This window comes from Puma concolor, chromosome A1 (assembly GCF_028749965.1).
Source record: "Puma concolor isolate L17-30 chromosome A1, mPumCon1.1.hap2, whole genome shotgun sequence".
NCBI classification, from domain to species: domain Eukaryota; kingdom Metazoa; phylum Chordata; class Mammalia; order Carnivora; family Felidae; genus Puma; species Puma concolor.
The window spans coordinates 71,226,015-71,243,950 of NC_141667.1; the positions used below are offsets into that span (position 1 = coordinate 71,226,015).

Genomic DNA, 17,936 nt, shown 5'->3' on the forward strand with positions numbered 1-17,936 from the left:
GTAAAAAGAGGGCTCTGAGAAAGGGAAGTATTCTTGATATTGCTAGAACAGATCTCATTAAATATAATGTGGCTCTAAGACTTACAATGGAAATGGACATGCATGGTTACGGTAGGCTTCCAGATTATGCAATTGATCCAAATATCTCCGGCCCTGACTTCAGAAGCAGTCTCTGAGAAATAGTTCTTAAAGCAAAATTATAACCTCCTGCAGCATGGGGAGATGCTGGATGTACAGTAGTTCTCTGAGTCTAGAAGTACTAATGATTGGTTATTTCAAGCTTTTAGCACATTGAGAAAAAGAACACATTCTTGCAGCTGTTATATTAAAATCTAATTAAAACTATTCTGATCATAACAATAAGTATTAAACATACACCATCAGATGCTATAATTCGATTAAAGCCAAATTCATCTATCACCTAATTATCTTACACTCTCCCTGCCATCAACATTGTTGATGGAAGTATTATTCCATGAGACTGTCTTCAAATAAGCTCTACATTGTAGCCACACTATTAAATATGTTGAAATAAATAGCTATGGCAAGTCCAATGGGAATTATATAAAGATTAATACTAATTTCATTTCCCTATGTAAAATGTGATTAATTTCCTTATTTTATCTAAACTTATACTTATACTTCTAATTTTTATATGTTCATTTGAATAAAGAAACAGTGATTTCATAGTTGTTACTTTTTTAGGATTTTTTTTTTTTTTTAATTTTTTTTTTCAATGTCTATTTATTTTTTTTGGGACAGAGAGAGACAGAGCATGAACGGGGGAGGGGCAGAGAGAGAGGGAGACACAGAATCGGAAACAGGCTCCAGGCTCCGAGCCATCAGCCCAGAGCCTGACGCGGGGCTCGAACTCACGGACCGCGAGATCGTGACCTGGCTGAAGTCGGACGCTTAACCGACTGCGCCACCCAGGCGCCCCTCTTTTTTAGGATTTTAAATTAAATGTTCCCACACACAAAAGAATGGATTTGGACCTCCGCTGTGTACCATATACAAAAATTACCTCATAATGGATCAAAAGACCTATATATATAAGGCAGAACTATAAAACACTCATAAGAAAATAAAGGAGAAAATTTGTATGGTCTCGGATTAGACAAGAGTTTTTTAGATATGACATCAAAAACATGTGCCAACAAAGAAAAATGGATAAGTTGGACTTTGTTAAAATTAAAAACTTTTGTCAAAGGCACTATCAAGAAAATAAAAAGATAATCTGCAAAATGAGAAGAAAACATTTGCAAAGTATATATCTGATGAGGGGCTTGTATGCAAAATATATAAGGAACACTTATAACTCAAGAATTAAAAAGCAATCCAATTGAAAAGTGTTCAAAGAAAATGAACAGTCTTGTCTCTGAAGAATGTATACAAGTGGCTAATAAGCATGTGAAAAGATGTTCAACATCTTAGTCATTAGGAATATGCAAATAAAAGATATACCACTTCACATCCACTAGTATGACTATAATTTTAAAAATTGAAAATCACAAGTGTTGATGACATTGTAGAGAAATTAGAACATCCATATACTGCTAGTGGAAATGTAAGAGTGCAACCACTGTGGAAAACTGTTGGGCGGTTCTTCAAAAACTTAAACATAGAATCACCATGACCCAGCAATTTCCAGGTATATAATGGAGAGAATTGAAAAATACATGTTCATGTAAAAACTTGTACATCAGTGTTCACTGCATCATTATTCCTAACAGCCAAAAAGTGGAAACAACCCAAGTTTCCATCAGCTGATGAATGGCTAAGCAATATGTGATAAATTCATATAACAGAACATTATCCAGTCATAAAAAGAATGAAGTATTGTCACATGCTACAACACAGATGAACCTTGAAAATATTATACTAATTGGAAAAGACTAGACACAAGAGGTCACATATTATAGGATTCTATTTATGTGAAATGCCCAGAACAGACATATCCTTCAAAAGTGGATTAATGATTGCCAGAAAATGGGAAAAGGAGAGAACTGAGACTAACTACCATTGGGTATGGACTATCCTATAAGGGAGATGGAAATGTTCTGGAAGCCAACAGTAGTGATAGTTGCACAACATAGTATACTAAAAACCACTAAGTGTACACTTTAAAATGGTGAATTTCATGTTATGTGATGTATACCACTATAAAATATTTTTAATATGCTTAACTATGTAATTTTAGTAAGTTTTTTTATAGAGAAAAAATCATTTAGAACAATAAAAAATTATTTCTGTTTTATATTTATCAAATAAGACTACTCTAAAAAATACCATATTGTATCAGAAAAAAATTTTAATTATGATTAAGTAGTCTCTAGGACTTAGATTATCACACTTAACACCTGAAACCTTCACATTCATACTAAGACTCAAGACCTCAATTACTCGTGTATTTGAGGGGAAAACCCCTCCTTCAAATAATGTTAAGATAACTAACATTTTAGAGAAAAGGTTGTGCACATCTATTCCTAGTGAAGAATAGCGTCATAAACCGCAGACTGCCTCAATCTTTTTGGTTCATGAGCTTACTAAATAAATCAGGGAATACCAAAGGGCACTTAACTGATAAAGCAATGATCGTCTTCAGCTTGAAGATGCACCAACTGGGCCCTGAGGAAGTGAACATTCTCTAGAATTCTCAGTTACAGAGAGAGCATTTTCTTAGAAGAAATGGGCATCTCATAGCTTTGAGAACGTTCATAATTTATGAAAAACCGATCACAATGTGTATTTGAATGAGGTACATGCTTTGTGGGAAAGGCACTTCAATTTATTTCAGCTAACAGCAGTTTGTTAACACCAAACTTTTACCTATGTCAGTCACTGTCAATTTGGTAATTTTACTTAAGAATAACGTAAAGACCATTTTTAAATGGAAAAAATAACATGTAAATACCTTCAATGATTAAAAAGTTATGATTTGTACCATTAATTCATTAAGATTGTGCATATTATGTCTGACGTAATTTTAGGATAGCCAACTCTATATAACGTCATCATTTTGAACTAACTGGATTTCTTCTGTTTCTATATGTAAATGAGCACGTCTTTCCATACATAAAAGAAAAAACCCTCTCACCCTCTAATCGACCCTGACTTATCAAAACAGGCTCTGGCTGGAGCCAAAAGCTGAAGTTCTCATAACTATGACCTTCAAAGTGATGTATGTAACTTGAAGCCTCAAAAGCTATGGCTGCATTCCTAGACAACTGTCTCCAGGGCATCCCAGGTTGTGGGGAAAACAAATGAACAAATATTGGGAGTGTTCGCCCATGTCCACTATCAGAGAATTCTTATTTTTCTGTCACTAGCTAAAACTTGAAGCTCTAATTTCCACTCTCCTAATTTTACACCTAATAACCCTGAAGATAACCTTGAGTTTATAATAAGCCCTCCTTCTCAAGCATGTAAAATAGTTTACTAAAGGAAAATTGGGCAGAGGGATCACCTTTCACAAATTAGCTCACCAATAAACTGCTACTAGTTGCTGGCAAAAAGACCACTCACCTAAGTGAAACAAAGGTGAGTCAATGACAACTATGTCAAGTGTTTCACTGAACTATTTTCATGTTAAATAATTTTATGAAGTGCAAATGAGGTATTTGAATGTTTCCTTTTAAGAAGTGATGTTCCTTTTTTTTCCTCTTTTTGAAGAACAGATCTGAACATTTTCTTTTAAGAACATTTTTTTTCTTTTTTAAAAATGTTTTAAGTATTTATTTTCAAAAGCTCTTCTTTCTTTTCTTCAAATAAGTTATCAAAACCTGTCCTCATAGTCTCCAGAATTGGCCACAGATTCCTAATCAAGTCTCCTATACTTTATTTTGAACATCAAATCATAATAAATTAAGTCCTATGAACTACTATTTATCTGTGAAGTTGTAAGTCATTAACTTAAGAAAACAAGAGTAGGATATGGGTCTTAAAAGAGACTCACTCTATCATGCAGTTTTTGCCTATAATTATTTTTATTTTCATTTGCTATTAATGCCACAGGAGATGGTCTGATGAGTTCACAGCCCCTCCCTATTGCCATAGAACACTTCTGGATATCAGAAATGACAATAGGAGCATTGAAGGCTAACACTGAAGTAGAAAATCTCTTTTATATAAAAATATAATTTTCTTTCTTTTTAATTAAAATACCCGATGCTTTGCCTTAATTATGTATAAAAAGAATGTTGCTTGAGTGGAATAAATATGGGAACCCGTGTTACATATTCAAAAGGAATCTTAGCAAATAAAATCCAAAATGTGACATTTTACTAATCTATAGTTAGGAAATACTTTGTTTTTCTAAATAAGACCAGGTCACATTATTTTAAACAGCTAAACTTTTAAAGAACAAGAAATAATATTAAGATATTATGAGGTAGAAACTTGGAAAAGATGGGAGGGAAAGCACATAATTAATTTGTACTGAATATTGTTGTTTTAATCATCATTCAATAAGACCATCATCTTAAAGCTCTATTGTGAATGAGGGATAGCTAGGAAAAAAAGTTTGATAATTTAATTTGAAAGATAATGAAGTAAGAAAAATACTTTAAAATTTTATATATAAACGGAAAAAGAATATACTTCATCTTGTTTGCCTATGGCTGTTGTTACCTAGAGATTTATAATATTCTATGCACCACAGTGTTATGCTAAACCCAAATTTCAAACAGACTTGAATAAAATTAAAATGTTTTTAAAAATATGAACATGCATATAAACTGATATTTTCAAAAATACATAGATAATAATTCCTATCATTAAAAAATGTTTCACTGGAAAATAAATTTTCTATGCTCTTCTTCTAATAAAGCCACAAAATACATAAAATGTTTCCTAGAATTATTTGTCTGTAGTACAGGAAGTGTGCAATAAAAGTTTATTTCTTTCCTCCCATATCAGTGTTACATGTAATTTTACTCTATACATATATGAATAGATTCATATGCATACAAAAAGCTATATAATGTACCTTGTTTTCTATTTGTAAGGACAAATTTACATACGATATTCAGTTTATCAGAAAGAAGCTAAAAAAAAAAAAAGAGAGAGAGAAGAAAAAGAAGCTAGACAATGACTATTTTCAGTAGCACATAGAGTTCATCCTACTTACTGTTGAAGAGCCCAGTGCAGATTTTGGAGACCTAATTATTCCAGCAATTGAATGACGAATAGACTCAAACTTGGAGAGCCTCTCCTTTCTTTCCTGGAGAGATTAAGAGAGAAGGCTTCAGCAATAGTAAACTAGTTTACACACATCTATGCTGGGTATTTATGTATTTATCCACCGCTTACCACATCTTCCAACTAAATAAAACATAATCCCGAAATTTAAGATGACAAATAATCAAATGCATATAAACTCTATTGTTTTTTACTTTCCTGGTCCCTCAAGAAATGTCTTGATTTGGGGAGCAGTAAGAAAGAAATAAAAATTCATAAGAGGAGAGAAAATGAGAAATGCAAAGGAAATTCATGGGAATTTCATGGGAAATTCAAGTATTAACATGCAGGAGAAGAAAAAAAAAAAGACACAATTTAAAAGGAACCAGTCTAACACAGATTTCAGATAGCACTATAGTTGTAAGGGATTTTCAAGAAAGAAAATAATAGGGAAAAAAGAGGAGAACTATACTGAACACATTTTTTTAAACAGTGAATCCCAGGGCTGCCTAAGTAGCTAGGAAATTTCACAAAGATTCGCACGATCATGATGACGATGATGATGACCCGATCACTGGAGAAGGACGATGATGAAAAAGTAAAACAGGAAGGGGATAATGGTAGAACTCCACTAAGGGAAGTCAATCCAGACTGCTACTTGCTTTAGGATAAATATTTCCAAGTATCATGCACCACAGTTGAAGGAAACTTTTCCTGAAAATTTCATATCTTCAGATCCATTTAACAAATGCAAGTTAAGGGTTGGGTAAGAGGGTAGAAAAGAAGAAAAAGAAGAACAAAAATGAAAAACAGAAGGTAATAAAGAAGCATGTGTGAGGGCTTGTAATGGAAGGTGGTCAATTTTCCAATAATGACTACACTTCAACTGTTAATCAGTAGCAGGCAAAAGAACTCAAGACCTTATTGCCACATGCTGTATTTCCATGTCTTCCATCAGCTGTGATGCTCAATTTTCCTCATCCCTGGAAAATAACTAAAGCAGGCCACAAATAACATCTTCTGTTTCTTTTGTCTCTAACATGTTGGGTATGTGTCTCTCTGTAGTAAATGCAGACATCTGTAGCCATATGCTCTCTGATAAACACGGTAGTTTCTGAAACTCAACTTCTGTCTCCCACTTCATTTACTTTTCATTCTAATAGTTGCAGTACTAATATTCTTTTCATTCTACAAATATACACATATTAATCATTTAAAATAATCTTACAAATGGTAACACATGTATAACACATAGCAATATATTTATATGTAGTATATATTATATGTAGTATATTTATATGTAGTAATATATTTATAGTATGTAATATGTTTACCCATATTTATATTTATAGTATAATGTATAATATAATGTGTTTTCATAGAGTGATTTAATTATATATAGCACACATACTGAAAAGTACTGTAGTGGCTATGGTTTTCTACTCCCCAGCTCAAGTGGGGAATTTCTACAAGAACTGCAAGAACTGAAAAGCACATGAGAGGTTATGCAGAAAAGTAAAAAATTCAGGGGAGATTTTTATTTATTAGAAAGCATTTTATTTGTATATGATTTAATAATATGCACGGAAACAACAACAGTAATTCTCCTCAAGCTACATCTTGGCATCAAATCTTATGACAGGAAAGATAACCGTTTCCCCAAAACACCTTTTGTTAATATTAAAAAAGAAATCATATTCTTAAGAAACCAACACCAGATAAATTTAACGGATAGGTCCAGGTTGGGGTAAAGAACACTTCAAAACCTGCTTCTTTTGTATTAAGTGGTATTGTGTGGTCAAAGGGATACAACTAACAAAAAATACATATCCTTTCATTCAAAGGTACTCTTTAAGGATGCCTGGGTGCCTCAGTTGGTTGAGCATCCAACTCTTGGTTTTGGCTCTGGTCATGATCTCACCGTGCATGAGTTCAAGCCCCACATCGGTCTCTGCACTGATAGTGTAGAGCCTGCTTGGGATCCTCTCCCTCTCCCTCTCTCTCCTTCTCCTCCATGCTCTCTCTCTCTCAAAATGCATAAGTAAACTTAAAAAAAATAAAGGCACTCTTTAAATAGGTTGATCTAAAAAATGTATTATCACAAAACAATAAGTAGACCTTAAGTTTTCTTACAGGAAAAATTAAATACAAATAAAGTTTACACAAAACTTTAACCAGTGTCAGCTCACTTGGTGCCCAAATTTCCACAAATAAAACGTGAAACTCACTTGCTAAAGCTAGTCTACATAGCATTATATATCAACTTTAAATTATGGTCACATAATACCTCAGACTGTGCTGAATTCACTGACAGTTGATTTTTATATCAGTGAATTACAAGGCTACTTCAGAAATTAAAACTGAAAATCTTCCCTTCAATTACCACAGATACAGTGACTAATACTACCTGTAGGCCTGCTAGGGCTGGCATTGATGCACTCCTTTTGCCCACCTCAAGTTATGACAAGGTAAAGAACTTTCTCCAGATAATAAACACAAGCATTAGCTCCAGCAACAGGATGGCCCCTCACAGTGGAGGGAGTTGGGGGTCAGTGAAGGGGGGGGGATATGAGGGGCGATATCATGAAATAATATTCTGATGAGATGCCCAGAAAAATGTCATAAGTGTAGCTGTAAACCTATCTTGAAAAAAAAGTTCTAGATGAGGTATCAGTTTCACATCTCATTCAAAAATAGTTTTCATTTTCATTATTTTAAAATTAACTGAAGGGTCTCACAATTTCTGTCTCCCGCAGTCTCTCTCTCCATATATATATGAAAATGTTTCATAATAATTAAGTTTCCCTATTATCTATTTATAAAAAAATAACTCTAAGAAACAATACCTAAACTACTTACAGTTCAAGTAAAACTATCCCTATCAGGTTTTGAAATTATTCTTCACTAAAAATCCCAAACTGCAATAAAAAGCAGGCTCAGGTTACCTCCATCATCCTCTGCTTACTGACGCACAAGCAAAGATAGAAAAGGCAAGAATCAAGACTTTGCTGATTGGAGTAACTGACAAAAATCAGCAGCTCTACCAAATGACAACATATGTACATGGCATAGCAAGTTACAAATTAACGACTTGAACCAAAAAGCAGGTTAAGAGTTCTCAGAGCAAGGCTCCTAAAGGAAGCTCTAAGGTACAAAGAATGAGGTTTTGATGTCAGAAGGAATAAGGAGAATGAATGTGGGAAAATTACTTCACTACATAGGCTCTCAGTTTCTATATCAGCACACAGTACACTGGACTAGATAAAGTCTTCATTTCAAAATTTCTGGGACCATTATTCAACTCCCCACTCATGTGTATTGCATTGATCACTGGCAAAATTCCCAAAGAAGAGTTCCATGTATCAGGCTGGCTAGTTACCAGAGTTACCTCCCTTAGAGCCTTAAGTCACATTCTCCCTGAGGCGTCCTCAAACTTGACCTCTGAAAACGTGAGACATGCCACAGGGACGTGTTTTATGCTAATAATACATCATTAAAATAATAACCAAATATTATTTCTCACAGGCTTCTGTAAATAATGCCAATCTAATAACATTCTTAGAAGGAACAATGAAAGTAATTATTTGGCCCTATAGGAACAGTCAGATACAAATTCAAATCAGGAGGCAATAAGGATCAAGAAAAAGATAACATTCATGCTAAGCTCCAGGCTGAGTGCCAAATATCTTTGAGACTACTTATGCAAAGCAGCCATGAAATTTGGAGGGATTTTGTGAGAAATAACTACAGGAAAATTATGACCCCAGAGAAGATTGTCTCCTGAAAAAACTTCTAGTCTGTGGATAAATGACTCCATAATGTAAATGAAATACTGCAAGTATCGATATGTCCTTCATAAAAAGGAATGCATTTATAAATAAACAAATAACTTAGTCTTTTGCAGGTGTTGATTTGCTGGGGAGAAGGAAGAATACAGAGTTTTTATTCCCATCAGGATATAGAATTTAAATACTGAAACAGTTTGTAAATGATTTATTTTAGCAGTTGGGGTCTGACTGGAGACAAATCATTTAGAAGCGTTCACTGCCTACTAACCTAGTTTGTCATGCTGTTTTTCTTTGATGCTTGCATATCAAGAATATTTATTAAAAGAAAGAAAGACTGCTTGCTAAGCCAACCATTTTCATATTCTGAAATAATGAAATTGGAAATCAAATGTGCAAAACGAACATTTGAATGATTATTAAGATTTTGTCTTAAAATAACAATGCTAAGAAAATTTACAGTATAATAGAACAGAGTTCACTGAAACTGAGGGTGTAAAATGTCATATTGTTCTTCTTGCTTTCTTGACCGTATATCTCTTAACTAAGATGTCTCTAGGGAAACAAGACCCAAGCAAGACCCAAGCAAGAGGCTAGACTCCTCTTAACTGAGGTTCTGCCTGTAAAACAAGTAAGGGACATAATAAAGCAAGACATGTATCTTATTTGCTTAAACGAGTAAGACAAAGAATGCATTTAAATGAGAGCAAAAGTACTATTTCATTAGAGGTCCCTGTGTCTAGAAATCGAGGCACTTTGCCAACTCCAGCCACACTTGCACAAACTCCCGAGCTCACCACTCTATTTACCAACTTGACCAATGTCTCTTCAGATACGGTTTTTACTCCTGTCTCTTTCTCTCCTCTCCTTAGACTCTAAGGATTCATTACGTGTATGTTCATTCACGTATCACCTCGTGATCTCAAATACTGTTTTTCTTTACCTTTTTGTTCTAGTTTGGATACTTTATATCAACCTGTATTCACATCTCAGTGATCTACTACTGATTCCATTTAATAAATCCCTTAGTTCTAATATATTTTTCATTTCCAGAATTTCCATTTTTATAGCATCAAAATCACTGCTTTGATACCCCCATCTTTCACACACGTTGCCCATGTTTTCTACTAGATCCCTTAGCATTTTAAAAATAGCTAAAGACATTGATAATTCCAATAACGAGGCCACCTGCCTCTGTTTCTTTTCTTAGCTGTGAGTCACATTTCTTATTTCTCTATTTCTCTTTTTAGTGTTGCATACTTTTTGATTGTGTGCTGAATGGTTTGTATAAAAGAACAGCAGAATCTGAATCCAATAATATTTACCTCAAGAAAGACGAGTATATGCTCCCTTTTCTGTCACGCTGCCAGGTTGGGGCTATAGGTAACAAGCTGGGTCTGGCCTTTGTTGCAATTTAGTTTGAATCAGTTCACCACCAACTTCAAACATTCTGAGAGCTAGATCAGGAATTTCCCTTCAGCTAGGAATGGAATCTGAGCCCTGACAAGATTCCAGTATCCTGATTAAGCTTCAAAGTCAATCCATCAGCTTTAGGAACTATAGATGATCTCTCCAAGCTTTGCAGTTTCTTTGGGGGAGTGCTAGAGAGTTCTCTTTGCTTCACACCCACTACTGTATGTATCTAAGAAGATACCTTACAGCCCTTACATATGGTCTCCTGTGACTTTCCATATCCAAACTGGATACAGAAATTCATATGCATTTTATAAGACAAGTAATCTATTAGTCATCTTTTTATCAGCCTTTATTCACAAACCAAGAAAATGTACAAAGATACAAGTCAAGGATCTTCAGTATGACAAAGAAAAAAGCCATTCATTCATCAAAAGTTACAGAGACTTGTGTCCGACTACCATTTTCCAAGGTAGTCAATTACCACAAAAGGCCTTCAGAGTTCGAGTCTATACTCCTCAGAAGATCATTTGAAGGCTTAAACTCCACTCAACTAAAAAGTATTCATTCTTATTATTTTGGTTTGGTTGGTTTTCTTTTGTTTATTGCTTTTGGGGAATAGGGAAGATGAGTTAGACTGGTTTTGTATTTGGAGCAGAAGACCTTTGCCGGATATTATAAAGGCTACTATATATATACTTCAGTTTTGTATAAACTATGTTTTAAGTTTCCAACTTCATCTAAAAAGTTCCCTGAATGGTTTCACTTTTTCGTATCTCATACGTGCACATGCATCAGTAATCCTGCTCTCAGTTCAGAGAGCCTTTTGTTACTGGAAGTAGTAACTGGGAATGGTTAGGAGTTTTAAGGCCTCAGTCAAGATTTTATTTATTAGAAACAGAAACTGTGGGACCTAAAAAAGAAATCCCAAGATTTAATTTAAAAAAACAGAATATAATAAATTTTAAAGACAGGAATGTGGTGCTTATAATATTGCACATCTATTACCAGCAAATAAAATCCAACCGGGAGATCTGTATTAGAAGTCCATTGGGTACCAGGCACTTGTCTCACCCTCAGCCCTCTGAGAGAAGTTGCCACATTATAGGACTATTGGAATTGACTGCCTGAGAATGAGGTCAGTACAACAGAGGGTGGAGCTGAGGAAATGATGACAGACAAATTCTTCGTGACATGGTTGGAATCTCTGGATCTATCCAGGTACATGAGTAGATAAACTCTCTTCTGTGCTTTAACTATACTGCCTTGGTTGACTATTACATGGAACCACTACAGCAGAGTTTCCTAGACTACCTACTAGCAATTAAAGATTTCCAATAAACAATTATAAAAGTCACAATTGTCACTAACAAAACAATATACTAACTTACCTTTCTATGTTTTGGACATATATTTACTTTTAATAGAAAAACAAACCTTCTGATATTGAAATACACTAACATAATTATAAATTCTTTGTAAAAAACACTTATTGTGTTATGTTGTATTTTGTTGTGATAATTACTTTTGCTTATTCCTATTAATTTAACAGTTTCAGCACATGAAATTCAAAATAATTGCTCAACATGTTTGGAAAAACCTTGTTTGGATGATTAACAGATGTTATACCACAAAAGGTTCAGTAGTCCCATAAATTTTAGAACTGCTCTATTAATCAAATTTAAATAGGTTTCTTAGATGCAGTATGTCTCAGAGCCTTAGTCACACATTAGTACATGTACTCTTTTTGGGAAAGAAATATTATTCTGCAAAATTCATTTTCAAGAAACATTATCACAAAGCTTTCATTCTGTGGGGTTAGAAGGGGAAACATTTTCTTCTACTTTACATCACTCATGGCTTCTTGGATATTATCATCACATGTAACAGCTCCAAATTAACTAATGAAAGCACCTCTCTTTCTGGTCACAATCTCTTACCCCATTAGTTTGCTTTCAACCAGTACCACTATCACCATTTTTCAACCTCACTGGACCCTAAAGCTTTGAGTCTTCTTGTTTCTCCCAATCAATCACCTTTCCTTTCTTCTCTTCTTTCTTTATCTAACTGAGATGCCATGATATATCATTTCAGTAATGCTCTTGCCAATACTCTAAATCCTGTGCTATTCTATCTCTTAGTTGCACCCATGTAACAAACCCCAAATCTGGATAGTTGGATAGATCCAACTATCTGCTCTCTCTGAGTATGCACTCAAGAAATTCATCACAGCTGGAGAGAATCACATGATTATTACTTTCTAATGGGTCCCAAATATCTGACAGTACCTCTACATTTCTCCAGCCAACTCACTTCTTACTCTCCCACTGTTATTGTCAAACCTTTCCCACTCCTCTTGTGCCTAAAACTGCCCCATTCTACCCCCTCCAGCTTCTTTAGAAAGAAACTACAAGTCAGAAATCCCTTCATCTTGCCTTTCCAGATCTACAGATCTATTATTTCTCTTCCCTTCTAATCTGTTTCCCCATTTGGAAATATGGAGCTGTCTCTCATTTGTGGCTGACCTCTCTACTCCTACTTTGTATTTCATCCCCTCCTGCTCTCCCAAGAACATTAAACATTACAAGAACCTAAAAGATCTCTTTCTCTCTGAAAACTTGTTTTTTTTTTCCTATTCCATCAGCTTTTATACATGTTTAAATTGCTCTTATAGGAAAAAAAAAAAGGAAAAGCAGTAAGGGAGAAAGGATAGAGAAGGGTAGGGAAGGAAGGATGAAAAGAGGAAGGGAACTGCTCCCTTCAGCACACACCTCCTCCTGCTACTGCTTATTCTCCACAAACAAAATTCCTGAAAGAGTTATCTATGCTTCCTGTCTCCACTTTTCTCTCCTCCCACTCATTCCTCAATCAGCTCCCATTTCACTTTCATCTCATCACTCAAGCAAAGCACATGCTTTTAAGAAACTCAACAGGGGCGCCTGGGTGGCGCAGTCGGTTGAGCGTCCGACTTCAGCCAGGTCACGATCTCGCGGTCCGTGAGCTCGAGCCCCGCGTCGGGCTCTGGGCTGATGGCTCAGAGCCTGGAGCCTGTTTCCGATTCTGTGTCTCCCTCTCTCTCTGCCCCTCCCCTGTTCATGCTCTGTCTTTCTCTGTCCCAAAAATAAATAAACGTTGAAAAAAAAAAATTTTAAAAAAAATAAAAAAAAAAGAAACTCAACAAACTTCATTTTACTAATCTGACAAAGGACATTTCTTACTATTGTACTTGACCTCATGGAATAATTCTCCTCTATTGACCATATACTCTTACATGAAACATTTATTGCACTGACCCACTCTCCCCCTACAGGCAAAACGTGGTCATGTGCTTTCAAGATCCACTGGCTTCTGGTATCCTCTCTCCTCACTCTATACTTCCTCCCTAGGTAACATTTTACATGTTCCAACTTCAATTACCACCTAAGCCAAGCCCACTCAGAATTTAAATCTCCAAATGAGACTTTACCATTGAGCTACAATCCTATATATGCGTGTGTGTGTGTGTGTGTGTGTGCGTGTATATATATATATATATATATATATATATATATATATATATATATATCTCCTATATACACTAATATACACAGGCACATACCTATATAAATAGGTATATATATGTACATATACATACATATAGGATATATATGTGTATATATGCGACTTCTCTACTTGGTTACCATAAAGACAGAAAAAGTCAACATATTTCATACTGAACTCAAAACTTCCAAGCTGCCCTTTTTTGGGAGTCTCTCATTTCAAGGAATGGTATTAATCATTCTGTTATACAAGCCAGGATGTGCAAGCCCAACCTCACACTCACAATATAAACTCCAAGAGGACAGAAGATGTTATCAGTTTGTTACTAAAATTATCTAAACATTAAATAAATGTTACATATTAATGACATTGAAGCAAGACAATAGCTATCAGACATCATTTAATAAATAAATAAAAGAGTAGGTTTACTTGAACTACTCTTTTGTGCTAAAGAACCTCAAAGGCCTCTTAGGAGAAAAACAAAACTGACAGGCTGAAATTAACCAGGCATTCCAATTATACATAACATTCTAACTCATATTGACTTTAAGAAATCTGCAGGTATGTCTGTTTGAATTTTGGGAAACCCTCAAAAACAACAGAAGACTATCTTAGGAGTTGAAATATTTTTCCTTTTAACATTTAAAAAAAAAATGGACTCTTCCAATGGTTTTGATTTAGAAACTAGCTGTGTTCACAAATAGCTCAAAATTTTGGTACAAGGAACATTTAACTTATTAAAAACAGGTTAAGGAATGGCATAATATGTATCCAGAAATAAAAATGTATTATTTAATCATAATTTGCCAATTAAAGTTAAATACTACGTCCACTGGAAATCTATGCTAAAAAGCTCAGTACCGGGTCTCTATTGCTTATATAATAGGTTCTAATCTGCTTAAGATAATAAAGCACCCACTGGATATACTGGTATTTTCAGAAGCTCATTAACTATCTCATCAACGAGCAATAAGTAGTGTAGAATCAACAAAAATCAATAGCATACTAAACTAATGGCCTCGAGTAGTCAGGCATAATTCCAAATATCATACTTGAAATCAAGAATATTTTTGATTAAGTGTCTTGATCCAAAGCACAATTTTTCATCTGAAAGTTAAAAATGGGTACTCAGCACATAACTATATCAAAGGTTTCACAAAATCATTAAAAGTACAAAAATGGCCATTATTATTTAAAATGGTATTTTTTATTAAGCAGAATCATTACATTGAAGAAAAAGTTTAAAGACTGAGAATTTGAACATTCACTAAATCTCTTTGCTGCTACTAAGTTCCCCATCGATTTTATAACTAGTTTTGGCCATCTCTACCCTTACAGAAAAGAATATTGCAATCTATACCTATTTGAAATGCTCATAGAAAAAAAATAACAAATCTCATTTTCACCCATCAGCTTGAGGCAAAGGTTCTATATAGCTCTGACTATGGCGCTGACTAAATCCCCAAATAAGGCCTCTCTAGAAAGGTTTCCTGTGGCTAACTCATTTAAAGCAAAACCTTGTGAAGATTCTAATAAAGTACATGGAAAGTTATGAATGGTGCTTAACTTTTTATTCCTGTTGAGTGTTCAACCCCACACCATTCTTTTTGGCGCTGATTATATATTTTCTGACTCAAGCTGTAATTAGAGTAAAAAACTGATTTGTTGAATTAAAAGTGGCAGCGCTGAATATGGAGAGGCTCTATTTTATTAAAAGAATGGCCAAAGGGAGTATATATTCTTAGGCATGTCTTAACTAAATTTCCCCATGTTCACATGACCTACATATCTTGTAGAGTGTAACTTTTAAAGGAACCATAATTATTTTTCACTATCTTTAGTCCTTTGTCAGGCTAGCTGTCCTATTTCAAGATATACTGTAAATATTCTCTCCCTGCCAAGCATTAATTTCCCACCTTATGAGCAGCTGCAATGTGTTATCTGAGATCCAGAAGAGGTTAGGGAGAACAAACTTTCCTATAAAGGAAGAGGAAAGCTGCTACAAATATTTGTCATGTCTTCTTGTAATCAGATGAATTCACAATTTCTAGGATAGGCAAGAAAAAGAGAAAGCTGTTCAGAGCCAATCTAGGCCTATTTAACACTAGCTGCTAGGCCCGAAAGCCCACAGCAAGCTCAGCGGATTTTTTTTTTTTTACATACCCATGAGAATTTGAATAAAACTCTATAGGTGTAGGGCATTTCATTCTAAGACATGCTTTCACGGCGTTAGACAGTGCAAAAATTCTTCCAAAGCCCCACAATACCATTTAGCCATAATCAACAAGAGTTTTTCAGTAGTCAAAATTCACTCCTTAGAGAGTATTTTAAACCTCCTTAATTCCTGATAAATTCACATTACCATTTAAAATGCAAAGAATGTAGGGTGCCTGGGTGGCTCAGTCGGTTAAGCGTCCGACTTCAACTCAGGTCACGATCTCACTGTCCGTGAGTTTGAGCCCCGTGTCGGGGTCCAGGCTGATGGCTCAGAGCCTGGAGCCTGCTTCCGATTCTGTGTCTCCCTCTCTCTCCACCCCTCCCCCATTCATGCTTGATCTCTCTCTGTCTCAAAAATAAATAAACGTTAAAAAAATTTTTTAAATGCAAAGAATGTAAAGTACTCTAACTGATGTGATGCTGGAAGAAGACAGGCATTCCTTTTTCTAATTTTCAGTGTAAGGAAAAAATATCAATGATTTCTTTAGCCACAGTCTCAGTCATTGAAATTACACAATTGCATTATTTTTGTATTATTGGTATTATTTCTAATCAGAAATCCTTTGCATAACTATAGTTTATTTCAAGTAAAATCCTGATCTTTTATCAGCACTACTCAAACTGTAGTTTAATATCTATATAATTGACAGATACACAATATTTTCATTTGAAATAATACCAAGAGAAACAATTCAATAAAGGATGAATCTTATTAAACAATAATCCTGAATAAATAAAGAAAAAGTGTCATCTCACCAAAAAAAAATTAATTTTGAGAAAGGAATCTATAATTTCCCTCTCATTAAGAAACAAAACAAAACAAAACAAAACAAAACAAAACAAAACATACACCAGAGGGAAACATACACCAGACCACCCTCTCTCACTTTCCACCTTCCATGCCTATAATCCAGTCATATATAAATACTGAAGATTTAGAATGCACAGTATTTTCACTCCCCTGAACAATATATGTTTATTCCCTTTCCTAAAATACTGTTCCACTTTTTTCTTGGTGGGGGGAAGGGGGAGCTGGACACCTGTTACCCACTTTAAAGACCCAAAACAGACATCCAAAATTCCACCCTGAGATCTGGCACCTTAAATCTAGGGAACCCTTCTTATGTATTCTGAGAGCACCCAGCATTTACTCTTATAGAACTTATCACACTCATTAACATTACCTCTTAACTTGTCTTTCACCAAACTGTGAGCACCTTTGGGACTAGGACTTTATCTCACTTAGCTTTGTATACAAAGCTAAGACAGTGTGGATGGCATACTGCAATTTCCAAAATGATCACAACAATATCCCCATCATGCACATTCTTGCAATAAAGACTTTGACACTCCTTCCATTGAGAAGTAGGGTCTGTTTTCCACAGTTGAATTTGGGCAGTCATGTCACTGTGGTAGAAGTGACACTACGTGACTTCCAAAGGTAGGTCATAAAATAAGCTTCCTCCTGGTTCTCTTGGGACACATTCTTAGACCCAGCTACCCTAGCTATAAGAAAGCTCAGGCAATCCAAGGAGATGAACAGAGCATAGATGGGCTCTCAGCCACCAACATCAAAACTGCCATCATGTGAGTGAACCATAATGGAGGTAGATCCTAAGGCCTCTATTCCAGCTGTTCCAGCTGACAACACACAGAGGTGGGATAAGCCTTCTGCACGGAACTCTTCACAAATGGAAATTAATGAGAAAATTAAATGAGTATTATTATCTTAAGTCTCTAAGTTTTGCAGTGATCTGTTACATAGCAACAGATAGCCAGAACACTTTCTGTCATATAGTATAC

General features: G+C 35.0%; 1 protein-coding gene across 3 annotated transcripts in view; it reads right to left on the reverse strand.

Moving 5' to 3' along the window:
* The window catches only part of FER (FER tyrosine kinase), a 453,694-nt gene that overhangs the window by 250,945 nt on the left and 184,813 nt on the right, over positions 1–17,936 (reverse strand). For all 3 annotated transcript variants that reach the window (XM_086685926.1, XM_086685760.1, XM_086685844.1), the window contains one exon: positions 5,129–5,221. In XM_086685926.1, the coding sequence (XP_086542052.1) occupies positions 5,129–5,221 (93 nt within the window). The remainder of the gene's footprint in view (positions 1–5,128; positions 5,222–17,936) is intronic.